The sequence below is a fragment of the Amia ocellicauda genome, chromosome 1 (assembly GCF_036373705.1).
Source record: "Amia ocellicauda isolate fAmiCal2 chromosome 1, fAmiCal2.hap1, whole genome shotgun sequence".
Lineage (NCBI taxonomy): Eukaryota > Metazoa > Chordata > Actinopteri > Amiiformes > Amiidae > Amia > Amia ocellicauda.
In genome coordinates this window covers 3,311,558-3,327,057 of record NC_089850.1, presented here as the reverse complement: position 1 = coordinate 3,327,057, position 15,500 = coordinate 3,311,558, and the positions used below count along the sequence as shown (strand labels likewise).

The 15,500-nt window shown below is 38.7% G+C and overlaps 1 protein-coding gene across 2 annotated transcripts in view; it reads right to left on the bottom strand.

Annotated features, from left to right (window-relative positions):
* aig1 (androgen-induced 1 (H. sapiens)) overlaps positions 1 to 15,500 on the bottom strand; it is a 78,802-nt gene that overhangs the window by 50,383 nt on the left and 12,919 nt on the right. For both annotated transcript variants that reach the window (XM_066702641.1, XM_066702721.1), the window contains exon 2: positions 9,506 to 9,661. In XM_066702641.1, coding sequence (XP_066558738.1) covers positions 9,506 to 9,661 — 156 coding nt within the window. The remainder of the gene's footprint in view (positions 1 to 9,505; positions 9,662 to 15,500) is intronic.

Sequence of the window (15,500 nt, the reverse complement as noted above, 5' to 3'; positions counted from 1 at the left end):
CCTGACAGTAGTTCAAAGTGTATCACTGGATGCTAATACTGTAGCAAGACGCATGGAATCCTTGTCAGGAGATGTGTTTCAGAAACTACAACAGGATTTTAATGAATGTGAGTGCTATTCCCTGCAGTTTGACAAATCAATCGACATGACTGACACAGCTCATCAGATTGTTTTTGTTAGGAAGGCATTTCACAGTGCCACTATGGGCAGGATTAAATCAAAGCTTTGACCCACCCACTAATATAAAACTACAGAACTGCACTCATTTGCAGCTTTATTTTTAGTAAGATGCCACTTTCTTCCAATCAGAAATGTAACCTCTATGATGTACAGGTTTGTAGTTTGCTACTAGTGGGTGGGTCAAAGTTTTGATTTAATCTGGCCCTAAAGAATAAGACATTCTAACAGTTTTGGAACAAAAAAACAAGAGAAGAAATATACAACACATAAAATTGGAGACAAATATCCCAATAATTTAATTTAGTTTAGTGCAATCAATTTTTTAATGTAGACACCAGTAACAATTTTCTCCATTTGCGTACAAATGTCCATAGGGCTGCGATCCACCTACACCCTTTACATTCAGAGGTCCAGGATATTCCCTGGCTTGGTTGTATGTCCAAACGTGGTTGTGTGCGTATTATCACCTAAGGATGCAACAGTCTCTGTTAATGTCTCCGTTGCATCTTCGTGGTGTTCTGGCAGCACTTCAGAACTTGTTGGTGTACTGGTGTCTTTAGTCTACAATAAGTGACAGCGAATACGGCAATAGACATGGCCCTCTTCAGTGTGAAGGTCGTAGGATCTCTCAGTTACTGCAGGCTCTGTAACAGTGGCAGGTCTCCAGCGTCCATTCGGCTGTTGGATGTTGACTGTAGCACCGGCTTGTAGTGTTGATAGTGGTCTTGCAGTGCGTTCATAATAACACTTCTGTTTGCGATGACACTGTAGTCTCCTGGTGTGTACCTCTTTCTGGCAAACCACTTGTGGCTGAAGTTCATTTACCTGTTGTGGGTAGTATTGATCTGAGTCGTCGACTCATTAAAAGCTGGGCTGGTGACTTAAGACCATCAACTGGAGTATTCCGGTACTCCAGCAAGCTGAGATATGGATCCTTCTTCTCTGCTCTGGCTTTGTCCAGTAGGGTCTTGGCTGTCTGAACAGTTTTCTCTGCTAGGCCGTTACTCTACGCATAGTAGTGCCTAGAAGTGATGTGGTTGAAATCCCATGCCTCTGCAAAGCTTCTGAACTTTATGGACCGCAAGGACCGTTGTCACTGATAACTCTTTCTAGTATGCTTTGCCTAGCAAATATGGCTTTCATTTTGTAAATGATTGATGCTGAAGTACTGTAACGAAGCTTGTCTATCTCTGCTGTAGGAATCAACAATTACTATGTATTCTTCTCCCTCGAATGTGAACAGATCTGTACCAATGACTTGCCATGGCCTCTCTGGAATAGCATGTGAGATCATTGGTTCTTTTGTATTGAAGCCCATCTCTCCACCATGGCTTCTATCTGCGTGTTCATGCCAGGCCAAAATAATATGTCTGTAGCTCTCTGTTTGCTCTTTTCGATTCCCATATGGCCTGTGTGTATGCATTTTAACATGTCTTCTCTGAGAATGTCTGGCACAATGATCTTCTCACCTTTAAACAGGATACCGTTGATCTCTCTGATCTCGTCTCGGTGATTCCAGTATTCAGCAACACTGGATGGACACTTCTTTCTTAACTCAGGAAAGCATACACGAGAAAGCTGTGTTGTGTGTTTTGTCCAATACAAATTCACTTCTTTCCTTCAGGAGTTAACCTCTGACAATCTGGGTGCGAATCTGGCAAGGTAGTTGGTCATTCCCAGTATTGTCTCAAGCTCTGCCTTGTTCTCTGGTGGCTCCATTTCTCTGATTGCCTTCACCTTGTCTGGGTCTGGTTTGATACCTTTCTGTGTCTGAAATATTTGACTTCTGTAACACAGATGATGCATTTATCAGGGTTTAGCTTTATTGCTCTCTCTCTTGACCTTTGCAGCATGGCTCACAAGTTCGCATTGTGTTCCTCCTTGGTGCTGCCATACACCAGTATGTCATCCACGATGGCTGCCACGCCATTGAGGCCCTCGTACGTCTCATAAATCCTCCTCTGGAACTCATCCTGTGCTGAAACTATACCAAAGGGGAGACAGAGAAATCTGTACCAACCAACAAACAGTGTTAAAAGTTCTTAACATGGAAGACTCTTCAGTTAGTTTGATTTAATTTAATTTAATTTAGTTTAGTGCAATCAATTTTTTAATGTAGACACCAGTAACAATTTTCTCCATTTGCGTACAAATGTCCATAGGGCTGCGATCCACCTACACCCTTTACATTCAGAGGTCCTTGGCTATTCCTATTCCTATTCCTTGGCTTGGTTGTATGTCCAAACCTGGTTGTGTGCGTATTATCACCTAAGGATGCAACAGTCTCTGTTAATGTCTCCGTTGCATCTTCGTGGTGTTCTGGCGGCACTTCAGAACTTGTTGGTGTACTGGTGTCTTTAGTTTGATTGCCCAATTGCCTGACCTTGCATCTAGCACACTGAAATACTGTGCTCCAGCCAGCTTTGGTGTGACGTCATCCAATGTTGGTAGTGGAGAATGTATTGCTTTATTCAGGCATTTGGGATCAAGGCATATTCTCAATTTGCCAGTGTAGGCTTTTCTACCACTACTAGTGCATTTACCCAGTCTGTAGGTTCCGTTACCTTCTTGATTACTCCACTCCTTTCCATCTCCTCCAGCTCTTGCTTTAGACAGCTGTGAAGCGCAAATGGAATGCGTCGTGGAGGGTACACCACTGGTTTCGCCTCTGGTTTCAGATGGATGGTGCATTCACCTGGGAACTGTTAGCAGGTTCATCTTTAAATGCATTGACAGATAGTATTAGTTTTATCAAGTCCATGTCCAGGCAAGCTTTCAGGCCTAGCACAGGTGGAGCCTTTGTACTGATTACATAAAACTCTAACATCACTGTAGTGTCCTTGTGCTTACATTTTAAGTCAAATGCCTTAAATGTCCATTGCTCGTACACTTGTTTTCTTTAGTTATAGTGTCTATGAAGAATTCCTCCTCAGGCACTTGGTCATTTTCTGATATTCCATGCACCCTCTTGGAATATCTCTGTTGTTGTGGTCCTGTTTTGCAAGCTTTAGCAAAATGGTTAAATTTTTTACACTTGTTACACTGTGCCCTTTGGCTGGGCAAACCTCCACATGTCACTAAGCATATTGTCCCTTTCTGTATTGTGTTGTCTCATTCTTGTTAAACTTCTTAACTGCATGCACTGCTGTTTCACTGCTGACCATTGTCTTCATTTGTCTTAATATAGGGTTGGCTTTTGTAATTACGTATTCTTCTAATTGATCATAGTATGTTTTCAGTAACTTGCCTTCGTCATTAGTTTGTGTCCAGGTATTGAAGACATCATGTCCTTTTTCTCCCACCCATAATAGGAGGTAACTGCATCTCTCCACTTCGTTTCTTGCTCTTATCGGACCGGAAAACATCAGCTCGATGTGCTGTCGGAACGCTGTGTAAGTCCATCTTTTCTATTTTTTTGTACTCTGACACCATGTAATGTTCACTGACATATGTGAATAAACTTCATAACACGAGGCATGTTCAGTTTATTTATTCCGTTGTCCTCGGTGCACATCCAACACTGCATACAGCGGCCATGAAACATTCCCTATAACCTATAACCTATCACACGCCATCCCATTTATTCTCTTTTTTGGAATTATCCTAGATCTCCATCTGTGCTGATTTGTTGTCATAACTACATATCAGATAGACATAACTGTTGACTGTTTCAAGTATCTTTTAATGTATTTAATTTGTTTTAGTTTTAACTAATCAATTGATTATGTCTTTGTTATTTTACTTGCATCCAAGAGTTCTTGACGTTGAAGCTGCAGGTCTTCAAGTGTTTTTGCAAAGATGATGATGTCACAAATTGTAAATTGTTAATTTAATCTTGATTCCTTTTTCTACTCAATCCAAAGTCTTGAACAGTTCTTCAAGAGTTGCCAAGAACAGAGATTGTGAGGTTTAGAGAGATTGTGTCTCTTTGATGTAGTGCTTTGCAGATCTTGATCTCACCAGTGTCTTGGTGGCATCTTATTGTTTATGTGGCGTTGTTGTAGATACATGGACGTGCATGGGAGGGCAGGGGTGGAGCAAGCGTGCCCCTTCTGTCCCCAGAGCCCTAAATGCCCTCTACACTAGGTGTGTGCAACAGTACAGAGTGACAAGATGTGCGGGGCAGTGCCATCTACAAGTTTACTAACTTTTCAAAACTAAGGTTGAATCATGTACAGTGGGGGAAAAAAGTATTTGATCCCCTGCTGATTTTGTACGTTTGCCCACTGACAAAGAAATGATCAGTCTATAATTTTAATGGTAGGTGTATTTTAACAGTGAGAGACAGAATAACAACAAACAAATCCAAAAAAACGCATTTCAAAAAAGTTATACATTGATTTGCATGTTAATGAGGGAAATAAGTATTTGACCCCTTCGACTTAGTACTTGGTGGCAAAACCCTTGTTGGCAATCACAGAGGTTAGAGGTTTCTTGTAGTTGGCCACCAGGTTTGCACACATCTCAGGAGGGATTTTGTCCCACTCCTCTTTGCAGATCCTCTCCAAGTCATTAAGGTTTCGAGGCTGACGTTTGGCAACTCGAACCTTCAGCTCCCTCCACAGATTTTCTATGTGATTAAGGTCTGGAGACTGGCTAGGCCACTCCAGGACCTTAATGTGCTTCTTCTTGAGCCACTCCTTTGTTGCCTTGGCTGTGTGTTTTGGGTCATTGTCATGCTGGAATACCCATCCACGACCCATTTTCAATGCCCTGGCTGAGGGAAGGAGGTTCTCACCCAAGATTTGACGGTACATGGCCCCATCCATCGTCCCTTTGATGCGGTGGAGTTGTCCTGTCCCCTTAGCAGAAAGACACCCCCAAAGCATAATGTTTCCACCTCCATGTTTGACGGTGGGGATGGTGTTCTTGGGGTCATTCGTCCTCCTCCAAACACGGCGAGTTGAGTTGATGCCAAAGAGCTCGATTTTAGTCTCATCTGACCACAACACTTTCACCCAGTTCTCCTCTGAATCATTCAGATATTCATTGGCAAACTTCAGACGGGCCTGTACATGTGCTTTCTTGAGCAGGGGGACCTTGCGGGCGCTGCAGGATTTCAGTCCTTCACGGCGTAGTGTGTTACCAATTGTTTTCTTGGTGACTATGGTCCCAGCTGCCTTGAGATCATTAACAAGATCCTCCCGTGTAGTTCTGGGCTGATTCCTCACCGTTCTCATGATCATTGAAACTCCACGAGGTGAGATCTTGCATGGAGCCCCAGACCGAGGGAGACTGACAGTTATTTTGTGTTTCTTCCATTTGCGAATAATCACACCAACTGTTGTCACCTTCTCACCAAGTTGCTTGGCGATGGTCTTATAGCCCATTCCAGCCTTGTGTAGGTCTACAATCTTGTCCCTGACATCCTTGGACAGCTCTTTGTTCTTGGTCATGGTGGAGAGTTTGGAATCTGATTAATTGATTGCTTCTCCCTTTAAGAGAGTGCTCCTAATCTCAGCTCGTTACCTGTATAAAAGACACCTGGGAGCCAGAAATCTTGCAGATTGGTAGGGGATCAAATACTTATTTCCCTCATTAACATGCAAATCAATGTATAACTTTTTTGAAATGCGTTTTTCTTGATTTGTTTGTTGTTATTCTGTCTCTCACTGTTAAAATACACCTACCATTAAAATTATAGACTGATCATTTCTTTGTCAGTGGGCAAACGTACAAAATCAGTAGGGGATCAAATACTTTTTTCCCCCACTGTATGTCCCACCTCCTAGAGGCAAGTATCCAATCAGACGCATCATATACGTTCAGCCCCCTGGAGCAGTTCTGTCCTAACATTGGTTTCCAAAACCTCGCTTCACTGATTGGGTCATTTACTTCTGCTTGAATGCAGGACTAAGCAGAGTGACAACCCAGAGGGCCACTGACAGGTTAGAATTATTTTAAAGAAAAGCTGGGATGAAGTAATACTACAGTTTTATGTAACCATTTTATATATTTAGATTTTGCATAGAATAAATACTAGCATTTGGAATGGCATGTTGCCACTCCCCAACCTCATCGCTCCACAATTCACTAACCCATGTCTCTGCACGTCCCTGTGTAGATATATTTAATAACATTTATGTATGTTTCTTCAATGTTTTCAGTACTGATGGCTGAACTAGACTGAATCAAATACTTCATATATATGATATCATATATCATTGGTCTATGTATTTAAATTGCAAATTATTTAGCATTTTATTCTAGGTCCTACAGTAGTTCATGATTAAAGTCATACAGCTTTCCATGGAAAACAATCTATAAAACATGCAGGTCTGTAGCCCTTTTTGGCTTGGGTCCAGGAAAAAAAGCAAACTGTGCTCTATACCTAAATACAAGTTAAATATTTGCCCCGTCCCTTAAAAATAAAAAGTACAGCTTGAATCCCTCTCAGCTCAGGCATCCTGGACTGCTGCCATTATCATCACGTTTAACATTTAAGACCACAAGGAAAAAGACAGAACCATGTCCAATTAAAATATTAGTAATTATCAGAAGGCTATCACAAACACAATGCATATAAGAGTAAGACAAACAACATTTTAAACAGGAGAAAGTCATGTCCTAGTGTTAAAGTTTGGTGGAAGTAGCATGACAGATAGATGACATACCATTTGCAAAACAAATCCATACACTATAAATGAGACAATGCATATTGGTGTCCCTGATCACCTTATGCAAATACTGTCCAAGCACCTGCCCAGATATAGTTCCACGAGGATGCAGTCACAGTTCAAGATCCCCTTGTCCTGTCTATTTATGTATCACAGTTACATATCAGGCATCACAAATTGTTGTGATGTTAAAAACTCACACTAAGAGTTGACAGATTCTAAAATGAAATAAAAAGAAAGAGGATCACTGCTTTCCATTCAATAATGGGCTTTTTCTCTATGGACGACAGACAGGAGAAGCAAGGTGACTATTTTGATTGCTGACACGCTGATAAGTTTATTTCTCAGGCCATGTCCGATACTGTTTTATGCCCTTCATGCATTTGTCTAATGCCACGTTTCCACTGGCTTAAGCATCTGGACGCGTCCACTAAGGAAATACTTCACTTTCAGAAGAGGATAAGTGTGCTTGACTAATCTTACAGAAAAGATATAATCTCAAGTGCCATGTGGGATCACGAAGCAATTACAGTTTTATTAGCAGCATGGAGTGAAATACATATACAGAAACAATAACTGCTTGCAGTTAATATCCGAGTGTATTAAAAACTTGCCAAACATGGATTTCACAGGACCCCGATGCAGTGCCGTGACTAAAGCATAATCATCGGTAGCAGATGATTTTATTAATATTTTATGAATAACTGGACAGTGTTTCAGGCTGTCATTTTGTGAATGTTGTGCAGGTCTGTTGTATAACAGCCCAGCAGAGGCAATCAGTATGAAGACAAATGCAATTTAATGAACGTGTGCCCATTTACAAGTTAAATGAATGAATTAATAAATACAGCAGATCTGTGTTTCCCTCTAAAACATTAAGGACTGGTTTAATAAATGCGTCCATAAGTCCATTTCGCCATGACTGAAACTTGCACACTTTGGTTAAATTATAAGCTGCTATATTGTAGCTGGATGATTAAACATTTTGTTTAAACTGTAACTTACCCTGGTTAAGAACGTCTGCTAAGTAAATTAAAAATAATACAGAAAAAAGTGTATGAATGTGTCTGAATGTTGTCTATACACGTTTAGCTCTTCCTAATATCTCTTAACAGAAATGTGTATGTATTACACTGTTTACAATCATGTAAAGCAGAAAGAAGTGAGGTCGGCGGGGGGGGGAAGGGTTGGGGTGCTGGTGAAGTGAGGTCTGTTTTCGTTTAAAATGAAACAGAAACCAAACCCACAATAGCTCTGCTCCTCCCACAACAGGGGATGGACTTGCTACAATTGCCTGGTTTTAACAAAAAGCTCTGGGATGGCACGGCATTCATTATTCTTTTTTCCTTAGCTTCAGTTATGCATTAGAGTAGGACATGGGATCCCAAAACAGAATTAGCATATTTCATATACAGGGTTATAATATGAATCACCTGAAAATAATGGATTTGATTATTGACATCTTCATTTAAACAGGCAGCAGTGTATGTAACATAAGACACTATTTTCTGTAAGAAATGTTTGAATTAAGCAAGCAATAATCAGCGCCTTCACATGACAGTTTCTTGTATAACTGATCAAAATAAGACCTATCCTATGCAAATCTAGAAATTCTTCATTTCCACCACAGATGCACAGCTGAAGAAACAGAAAGGTTGCAAGCTTTTAAAATTTTTACAGACACTGTTCAAGTGCTACCATGTGACTTGTTTTTTTGTTTTTTTTGTAAGGAAAGAATATGTTCAAAAACAGTCTTGAATGCAGCCTTTTATCAAACAGCTCTGACACCTTTGTGAGATGTTGCAAAAATGAGTGTGCAAATGCATAACTAATAACAATGCAGACATACATCTCAAGAATTGTAATATCAGAGGGTGTGGGAAAAACTGTTGCGATTAACATCATAGTCTTAGTGTGTATATGAAAATTAATAACACAGAGATTACTGTGTAATTGTGAAATACTGTGATGCATTCCAAGACCTGGAATGTCATCATAAGCTTCAGAAACAAAGAGACGACGAAACACATCAGAACATTACAATGAACTATAGCGTGTCAAGGGGAGTCAGCTGTATAGTTTAGTTATATGGATGACATGTATAGTCCTCTTGTATATCAGAGAAGGACTACATCCATACACAACAACAGCACTGTGAGGGCTGTGTGGCAATAGGTTAATCCGGTCCCCACTGGGTTGGAATCTGATGGATTCTTTTACTAAATGTTTATTTTACCAATAAACTAACTAAGTTTACAATCTCCATCACGGGACTGGGAGATATACATGCATCAGGAAATTATCATCTTAATGAAGTTACAGGATTGATGTAGGGCATTTTTATATATTTTTTAGACAATAAACCTGCTTGCTTTTTAAAGCAAAAAGTGCCATGACGTGTTTATTGTCCACAGTGTTGAGAAGACGCTGGTTGAAGATCTAAGACTCTATTTCACCAGGGCATTGGTCTGAACCTAAAGTGTGGAGATACAAGTTCCTCCTACTAATGTACCAACATCATTAACCTAACTTTAGTTTACCATCTTCCAACCTTATTAATAAGCCATACAGATTATGAGATCTGATGAGGTCAGACTTTTAGCCAGTAGTATCAAATAATAATAAAAATCCATGTTTACAGTGTGATACTATATTATCAACGTCTTAAACTAAATAAATAAACAGATTCTGTCCGAGAAGGCACTTACCACTCCCACGGGAAAGGCTAAGACAGCCATCATCCAGTCTCGCAAGCTTATCAGCTTTTTCAGCTGTCTCTCCTGCTCTTGGCACTCGCTGCCCTTTGTCAGCAAGCTGGAGAGGTCAGTCAGGACACAGACTCCAAAGAACACAGCCTGGATGACCTAGGGAAATAAAAAAGCAGAAGGAATGACATGACCAAAGAAAAAAGAGGCTTTCTATCAGCTAGTCCTTGATTCTGTACTGTTTTGATGTAGTACTCTGCATCCCATTTGGTTCCTCTCACATTTAAATCCTTTGGCTATTCTTTTATTTTCCACCAACATGATTTATAACACTAAAGCTGAAGTTTAATTCAGCTCAAGCTTGCTTTTATTAAAAAATCTGAAGAAGTTAAGGATTCATGGAAAGGTTATTAAATCCCTTAGGCAACACCTGTACCAGAGCTATCCCAGCAGCTGATGTTGTATATTTTACTTTGCTATAGCAATGATGAAGAGAAAAGTAGAAAAAAATGAAAATGCAATTATTGCAAATGGTGCTTTTTACACTTCAGTAGTGTTTTTGAATTGTGATAAGATGTGGGATTCATTATACCAATACAACTTCAAAAATCCAATGTGTTTGTCAGCAAGTTTGCTAGCTTGTAAAGTCTTCACAATTTCACTCCACAGTAAAGCTTGCTGAAAGAAACTACAAATAAATACGGCTCAATTAAAGTGTGCAACGTATAAGCATACAAGCAATCAATAATATAAATGGAATAATTTTCTTACACAACCAAGCACATTTTAAAATGTTGCCTCGTCAGCAGTCTGTGCTCTGCAATACAGAGCAAAAAGCTTTGAAAGCCAGATTATCTCTCTTTTTAGAGAATGCACATTTGAACTGGGAAAACACATCAATATTTTACAACGTACAGTATTCTAACTAGGCTGCAACAGCTGTTTTTAAATCTCTAAGCAATTAGCAAGTCTTAGACACAATTATGGGTATTCATTAGACAAAAATATATAGTTTAAAGGTTAAAGCTGTCTGCAGAGTTTCTAAATACAGAGGTCAGTAGCAGAAATATCTCAATTTAATCATAATCCATCCTACTTAATATGTCCAGTTTTCATCACAGATTTGTTTTTTTTTTGTGTAATCAGAGACTATTTCTTTCATATAAAGTCGGAGTTTCACTGAACTGAAGGCAATAGGCCAATTCTATAAAACAAAATCTCTTAAAACTCACAGAACCACAATTTCCTATGAGCTTTTACGCAATAAAAATGGTGTGAGTCACCCCTATCTAGACAGTTAATGAAGATTATTATTTCCAGCTAACAACGTGACTGGAATTTCACATTCCTTGACATCTTTTTTCTTTTATAACACTATTGAACAGAAATGTTCCCTGCGGCTGTTACAAGTGTTTGTTCAAGACTCTCTGGGAACCATTATTTCTGTAACACCCCTGGCTGCTCAATTTCACCAATTCTTATCTCTACTGAGTATCAGGTGAAGCATAATCAAAAATTTAGAAAATAAATAACTTCTTCCTTAAACATGTGTATGTGTCTGTGTATATACAGTGAGGGAAAAAACTATTTGATCCCCTGCTGATTTTGTACGTTTGCCCACTGACAAAGAAATGATCAGTCTATAATTTTAATGGTAGGTGTATTTTAACAGTGAGAGAAAAAAATCAGGGAGAGAAATAAGTATTTGATCCCCTATCAATCAGCAAGATTTCTGGCTCCCAGGTGTCTTTTATACAGGTAACAAGCTGAGATTAGGAGCACTCTCTTAAAGGGAGTGCTCCTAATCTCAGATCGTTTCCTGTATAAAAGACACCTGTCCACAGAAGCAATCAATCAGATTCCAAACTCTCCACCTGGGCAAGACCAAAGAGCTGTCCAAGGATGTCAGGGACAAGATTGTAGACCTACACAAGGCTGGAATGGGCTATAAGACCATCGCCAAGCAGCTTGGTGAGAAGGTGACAACAGTTGGTGCGATTATTCGCAAATGGAAGAAACACAAAATAACTGTCAGTCTACCTCGGTCCATGCAAGATCTCACCTCGTGGGGTTTCAATGATCATGAGAATGGTGAGGAATCAGCCAAGAACTACACGGGAGGATCTTGTTAATGATCTCAAGGCAGCTGGGACCATAGTCACCAAGAAAACAATTGGTAACACACTATGCCGTGAAGGACTGAAATCCTGCAGCGCCCACAAGGTCCCCCTGCTCAAGAAAGCACATGTACAGGCCCGTCTGAAGTTTGCCAATGAACATCTGAATGATTCAGAGGAGAACTGGGTGAAAGTGTTGTGGTCAGATGAGACCAAAATCGAGCTCTTTGGCATCAACTCAACTCGCCGTGTTTGGAGGAGGAGGACTGACCCCAAGAACACCATCCCCACCATCAAACATGGACTTGGAAACATTATGCTTTGGGGGTGTTTTTCTGCTAAGGGGACAGGACAACTGCACCACATCAAAGGGACGATGGACGGGGCCATGTACCGTCAAATCTTGGGTGAGAACCTCCTTCCCTCAGCCAGGGCATTGAAAATGGGTCGTGGATGGGTATTCCAGCATGACAATGACCCAAAACACACAGCCAAGGCAACAAAGGAGTGGCTCAAGAAGAAGCACATTAAGGTCCTGGAGTGGCCTAGCCAGTCTCCAGACCTTAATCACATAGAAAATCTGTGGAGGGAGCTGAAGGTTTGAGTTGCCAAACGTCAGCCTCGAAACCTTAATGACTTGGAGAAGATCTGCAAAGAGGAGTGGGACAAAATCCCTCCTGAGATGTGTGCAAACCTGGTGGCCAACTACAAGAAACGTCTGACCTCTGTGATTGTCAACAAGGGTTTTGCCACCAAGTACTAAGTCGAAGGGGTCAAATACTTATTTCCCTCATTAACATGCAAATCAATATATAACGTTTTTGAAATGCGTTTTTCTGGATTTTTTTGTTGTTATTCTGTCTCTCACTGTTAAAATACACCTACCATTAAAATTATAGACTGATAATTTCTTTGTCAGTGGGCAAATGTACAAAATCAGCAGGGGATCAAATACTTTTTTCCCTCACTGTACATCCATGTCAAGATCAACCATGTCTACCCCCAAAACAAATCTTAGTTGTTAGAAGAGCACAGCATTTGTACAGGTTTGCAGAATTGTAAACATAATAGTTATCGCCTGTTAACTTATGAAATAGACAGCAATCCCTGTAAGGTAGTAATTTAATGAGATAAAATGAATGCACCATGAGGATTTTACTTTTTAGTCACCAGTTTGCACATTTAATTATTTTATTGAAACAATTTATATAATCTTCTTTTCCAGCTATTTATTTATTTTTTTATTTTTTTATGCATCTTTATATGTATACCATGGCAGGAAAATGCTTCTTTTTTTCTTTTGTAACTTCTAATTCTTTATTCATTTTGATACCTGATTTTTGGAGTTGAAAATTATTATCATCTGGGTGCTACAACTATTGAGATGGCACTTTTTTTCACTCCACAACCCCTAAAACGTAGGAAATCTTGTTTTTCTCAAAATGTCAGATAACCAGGGATGTATATGCAGTTAATATGTGAATAACCTACCCCCCACCAGAAATAAATATGATTATAAAACTTTAAAACTATAGTATATATCTATTAGTTCAGTAGTAATCCATACTTTTTACAGTATGCACACATTTGTAGTATTATGAACTCCTTTCTTGCATTAATAAAAATGTTTTTCAAGCAGTTTTTTCAAAGACTATTTGACTATTTATTTATTTTTCTTGCTATGATCAGCACATTTGCATGCAGCTATGTTCAAATGAGTGCTTTCCATGTTTCCTTTCAATTAAATTACATGCAATTGGTTAAAAAAACAGACTTTCCACAATGAATTAATGCCAGTATGCAGGCATTAAACCATATACTGACCTCTCTCTCTCTCTCTCTCTCTCTCTCTCTCTCTCTCTCTCTCTCTCTCTCTCTCTCTCTCTCTCTCTCTCTCTCTCTCTCTCTCTCTCTCTCTCTCTCTCTCTCTCTCTCTCTCTCTCTCCAAGATCTTAAAATAATTATATAGCCTGGAACAGATTAGATGTTTTGGGAATTTGATTCACAATTTCACTGTCCTTAAATGAACTGTAAAAGTTAACCCAAAAAAAGTACTTTAAATGTATATTTAAAAGTGTATTTAGAACCCCAAATCAGTTTATTTTTACACAAAAAACCCTGGAAATGTGTTACCAGATTAAATCAAAACTTTGACCCACCCGCTAATAGAAAACTACAGAACTGTACACAGTTGCAGCTTCATTTTTAGTAAGATGACACTTTCTTCTAATCATAAATGTAACCACTATGATGAACAGGCTTGTAGTTTTCTATTAGCGGGTGGGTCAAAGTTTTGATTTAATCCAGCTCTTAACCATGCCGGGGAATTAAAGTCAATGGGATCCTTCATAAATAGCTTAAAAAAGTCCTTGAATTAATAAGATAATAGCAACCAAAAACACATAATAATCTGTGTGTCTGTCATATGTTAAATGTTCTAATATTGTGTAGCAACAATCTGTTTAAGTTAAGATTATTTTTCTAGTGAGAACTGAGCTGAAAACAAGCAATTAGTTTAGCATTTTTTTTCTTTCTCTTAAAATGTCAATATCAAAAGCCTCAAAAATGGCAGGCACTTATTTATAAATTGTTTAAAATATCCATAAGAATGCACATTTTTGTAAAATGGTCAAATCATAAGTAAATAATTTAGGGATCTTGACAAGTTTAAGTAAAGGTATCATTAATAGGTATATGTGAACCCTTTAATGCAGAAGTCATGCTAGTAGACAAGGTTTGGATTTATTTACTAATTTCCTAACTGTCTATTTAACTAGTTACCATTGATAGATACACGTGTTAGCAGATACATTTATTTTTAACATGGCACAAATTTAATAATACGATTCCTTCTTTTCAATTAGATTTTCACTGTTTCTACAGAATAATTGAGCAGATGAGACCAGATAAGTGGATTTGCAATGTTTTTTGTTTACTTTAATTATACATCATTTTAAAATAACACTCCTTTAGACTCAAACATTACTAGTTATGGACAGTATCACATGCACAGCTTGGCTAACAGAATGAAAGTAAAGAGCAAAGACATAAACAACAAATACAAAAAGTAAACTGTCTGAAGAGCAAGCTATTTAGATTGGAGTTGAAATACATGAGTACATTGCTTTCCAGAAAGCATTATGAATGAATTTCCATTATACCATCTTAGTTAGGTGAGTTATACTTGATGAGTCTTCCTTTACTATTTTGTTTAATCAAAAATACCTGTTATTATTAATGTATTATTGGTATTATTCCAGGTTCACATCTGCAGTTTGATAAAATATTTGTACACAAATGTATAGTGGTTCTATTAAACATGTAGAGAACTAATGTTGCTTATTAGGATTGGCTCCTTATAAAACTTTTTTTTTCTTAAGAAATTATTTATTTCTATAAAACATTATCTTGATAGTTTAATAATTTCCCCCTGTAACGAGCTTCCAGATTAAGAGCTATCAACTGTGTAGCATTTTGGTTTATTCTGTTCCCTACACATCATATCATGCAAAATGAAGCTTTGGTAGTAGAAGATAAAAGATAACCCATGGATCTAGTTTAAATATAGCAAAATGATTAACACAGCCATCTTTGAAGGACACACTGCTGAGAATGTGAATACAAGCAACAGCATACGAGACTGTGTATGTTGTAAGCTTTAATGTATAGTTGCCTCACACAGAAAACTGAGCCCTGGGGACTGAAGAAAGCAAATCTTCCACAAATATTTTGCACTTTTATTTATGGCATCGCATTATTGCGCTTTGAATCACACAGCCTTTGTAGGTTTTTACAGCTGTCTCCCATGGTTCCACTGGGAAATCATTTTCTGCAGTTTAAACTATCTATCCTGTGTGCCACCACAGAGGGATTGAGGTAAT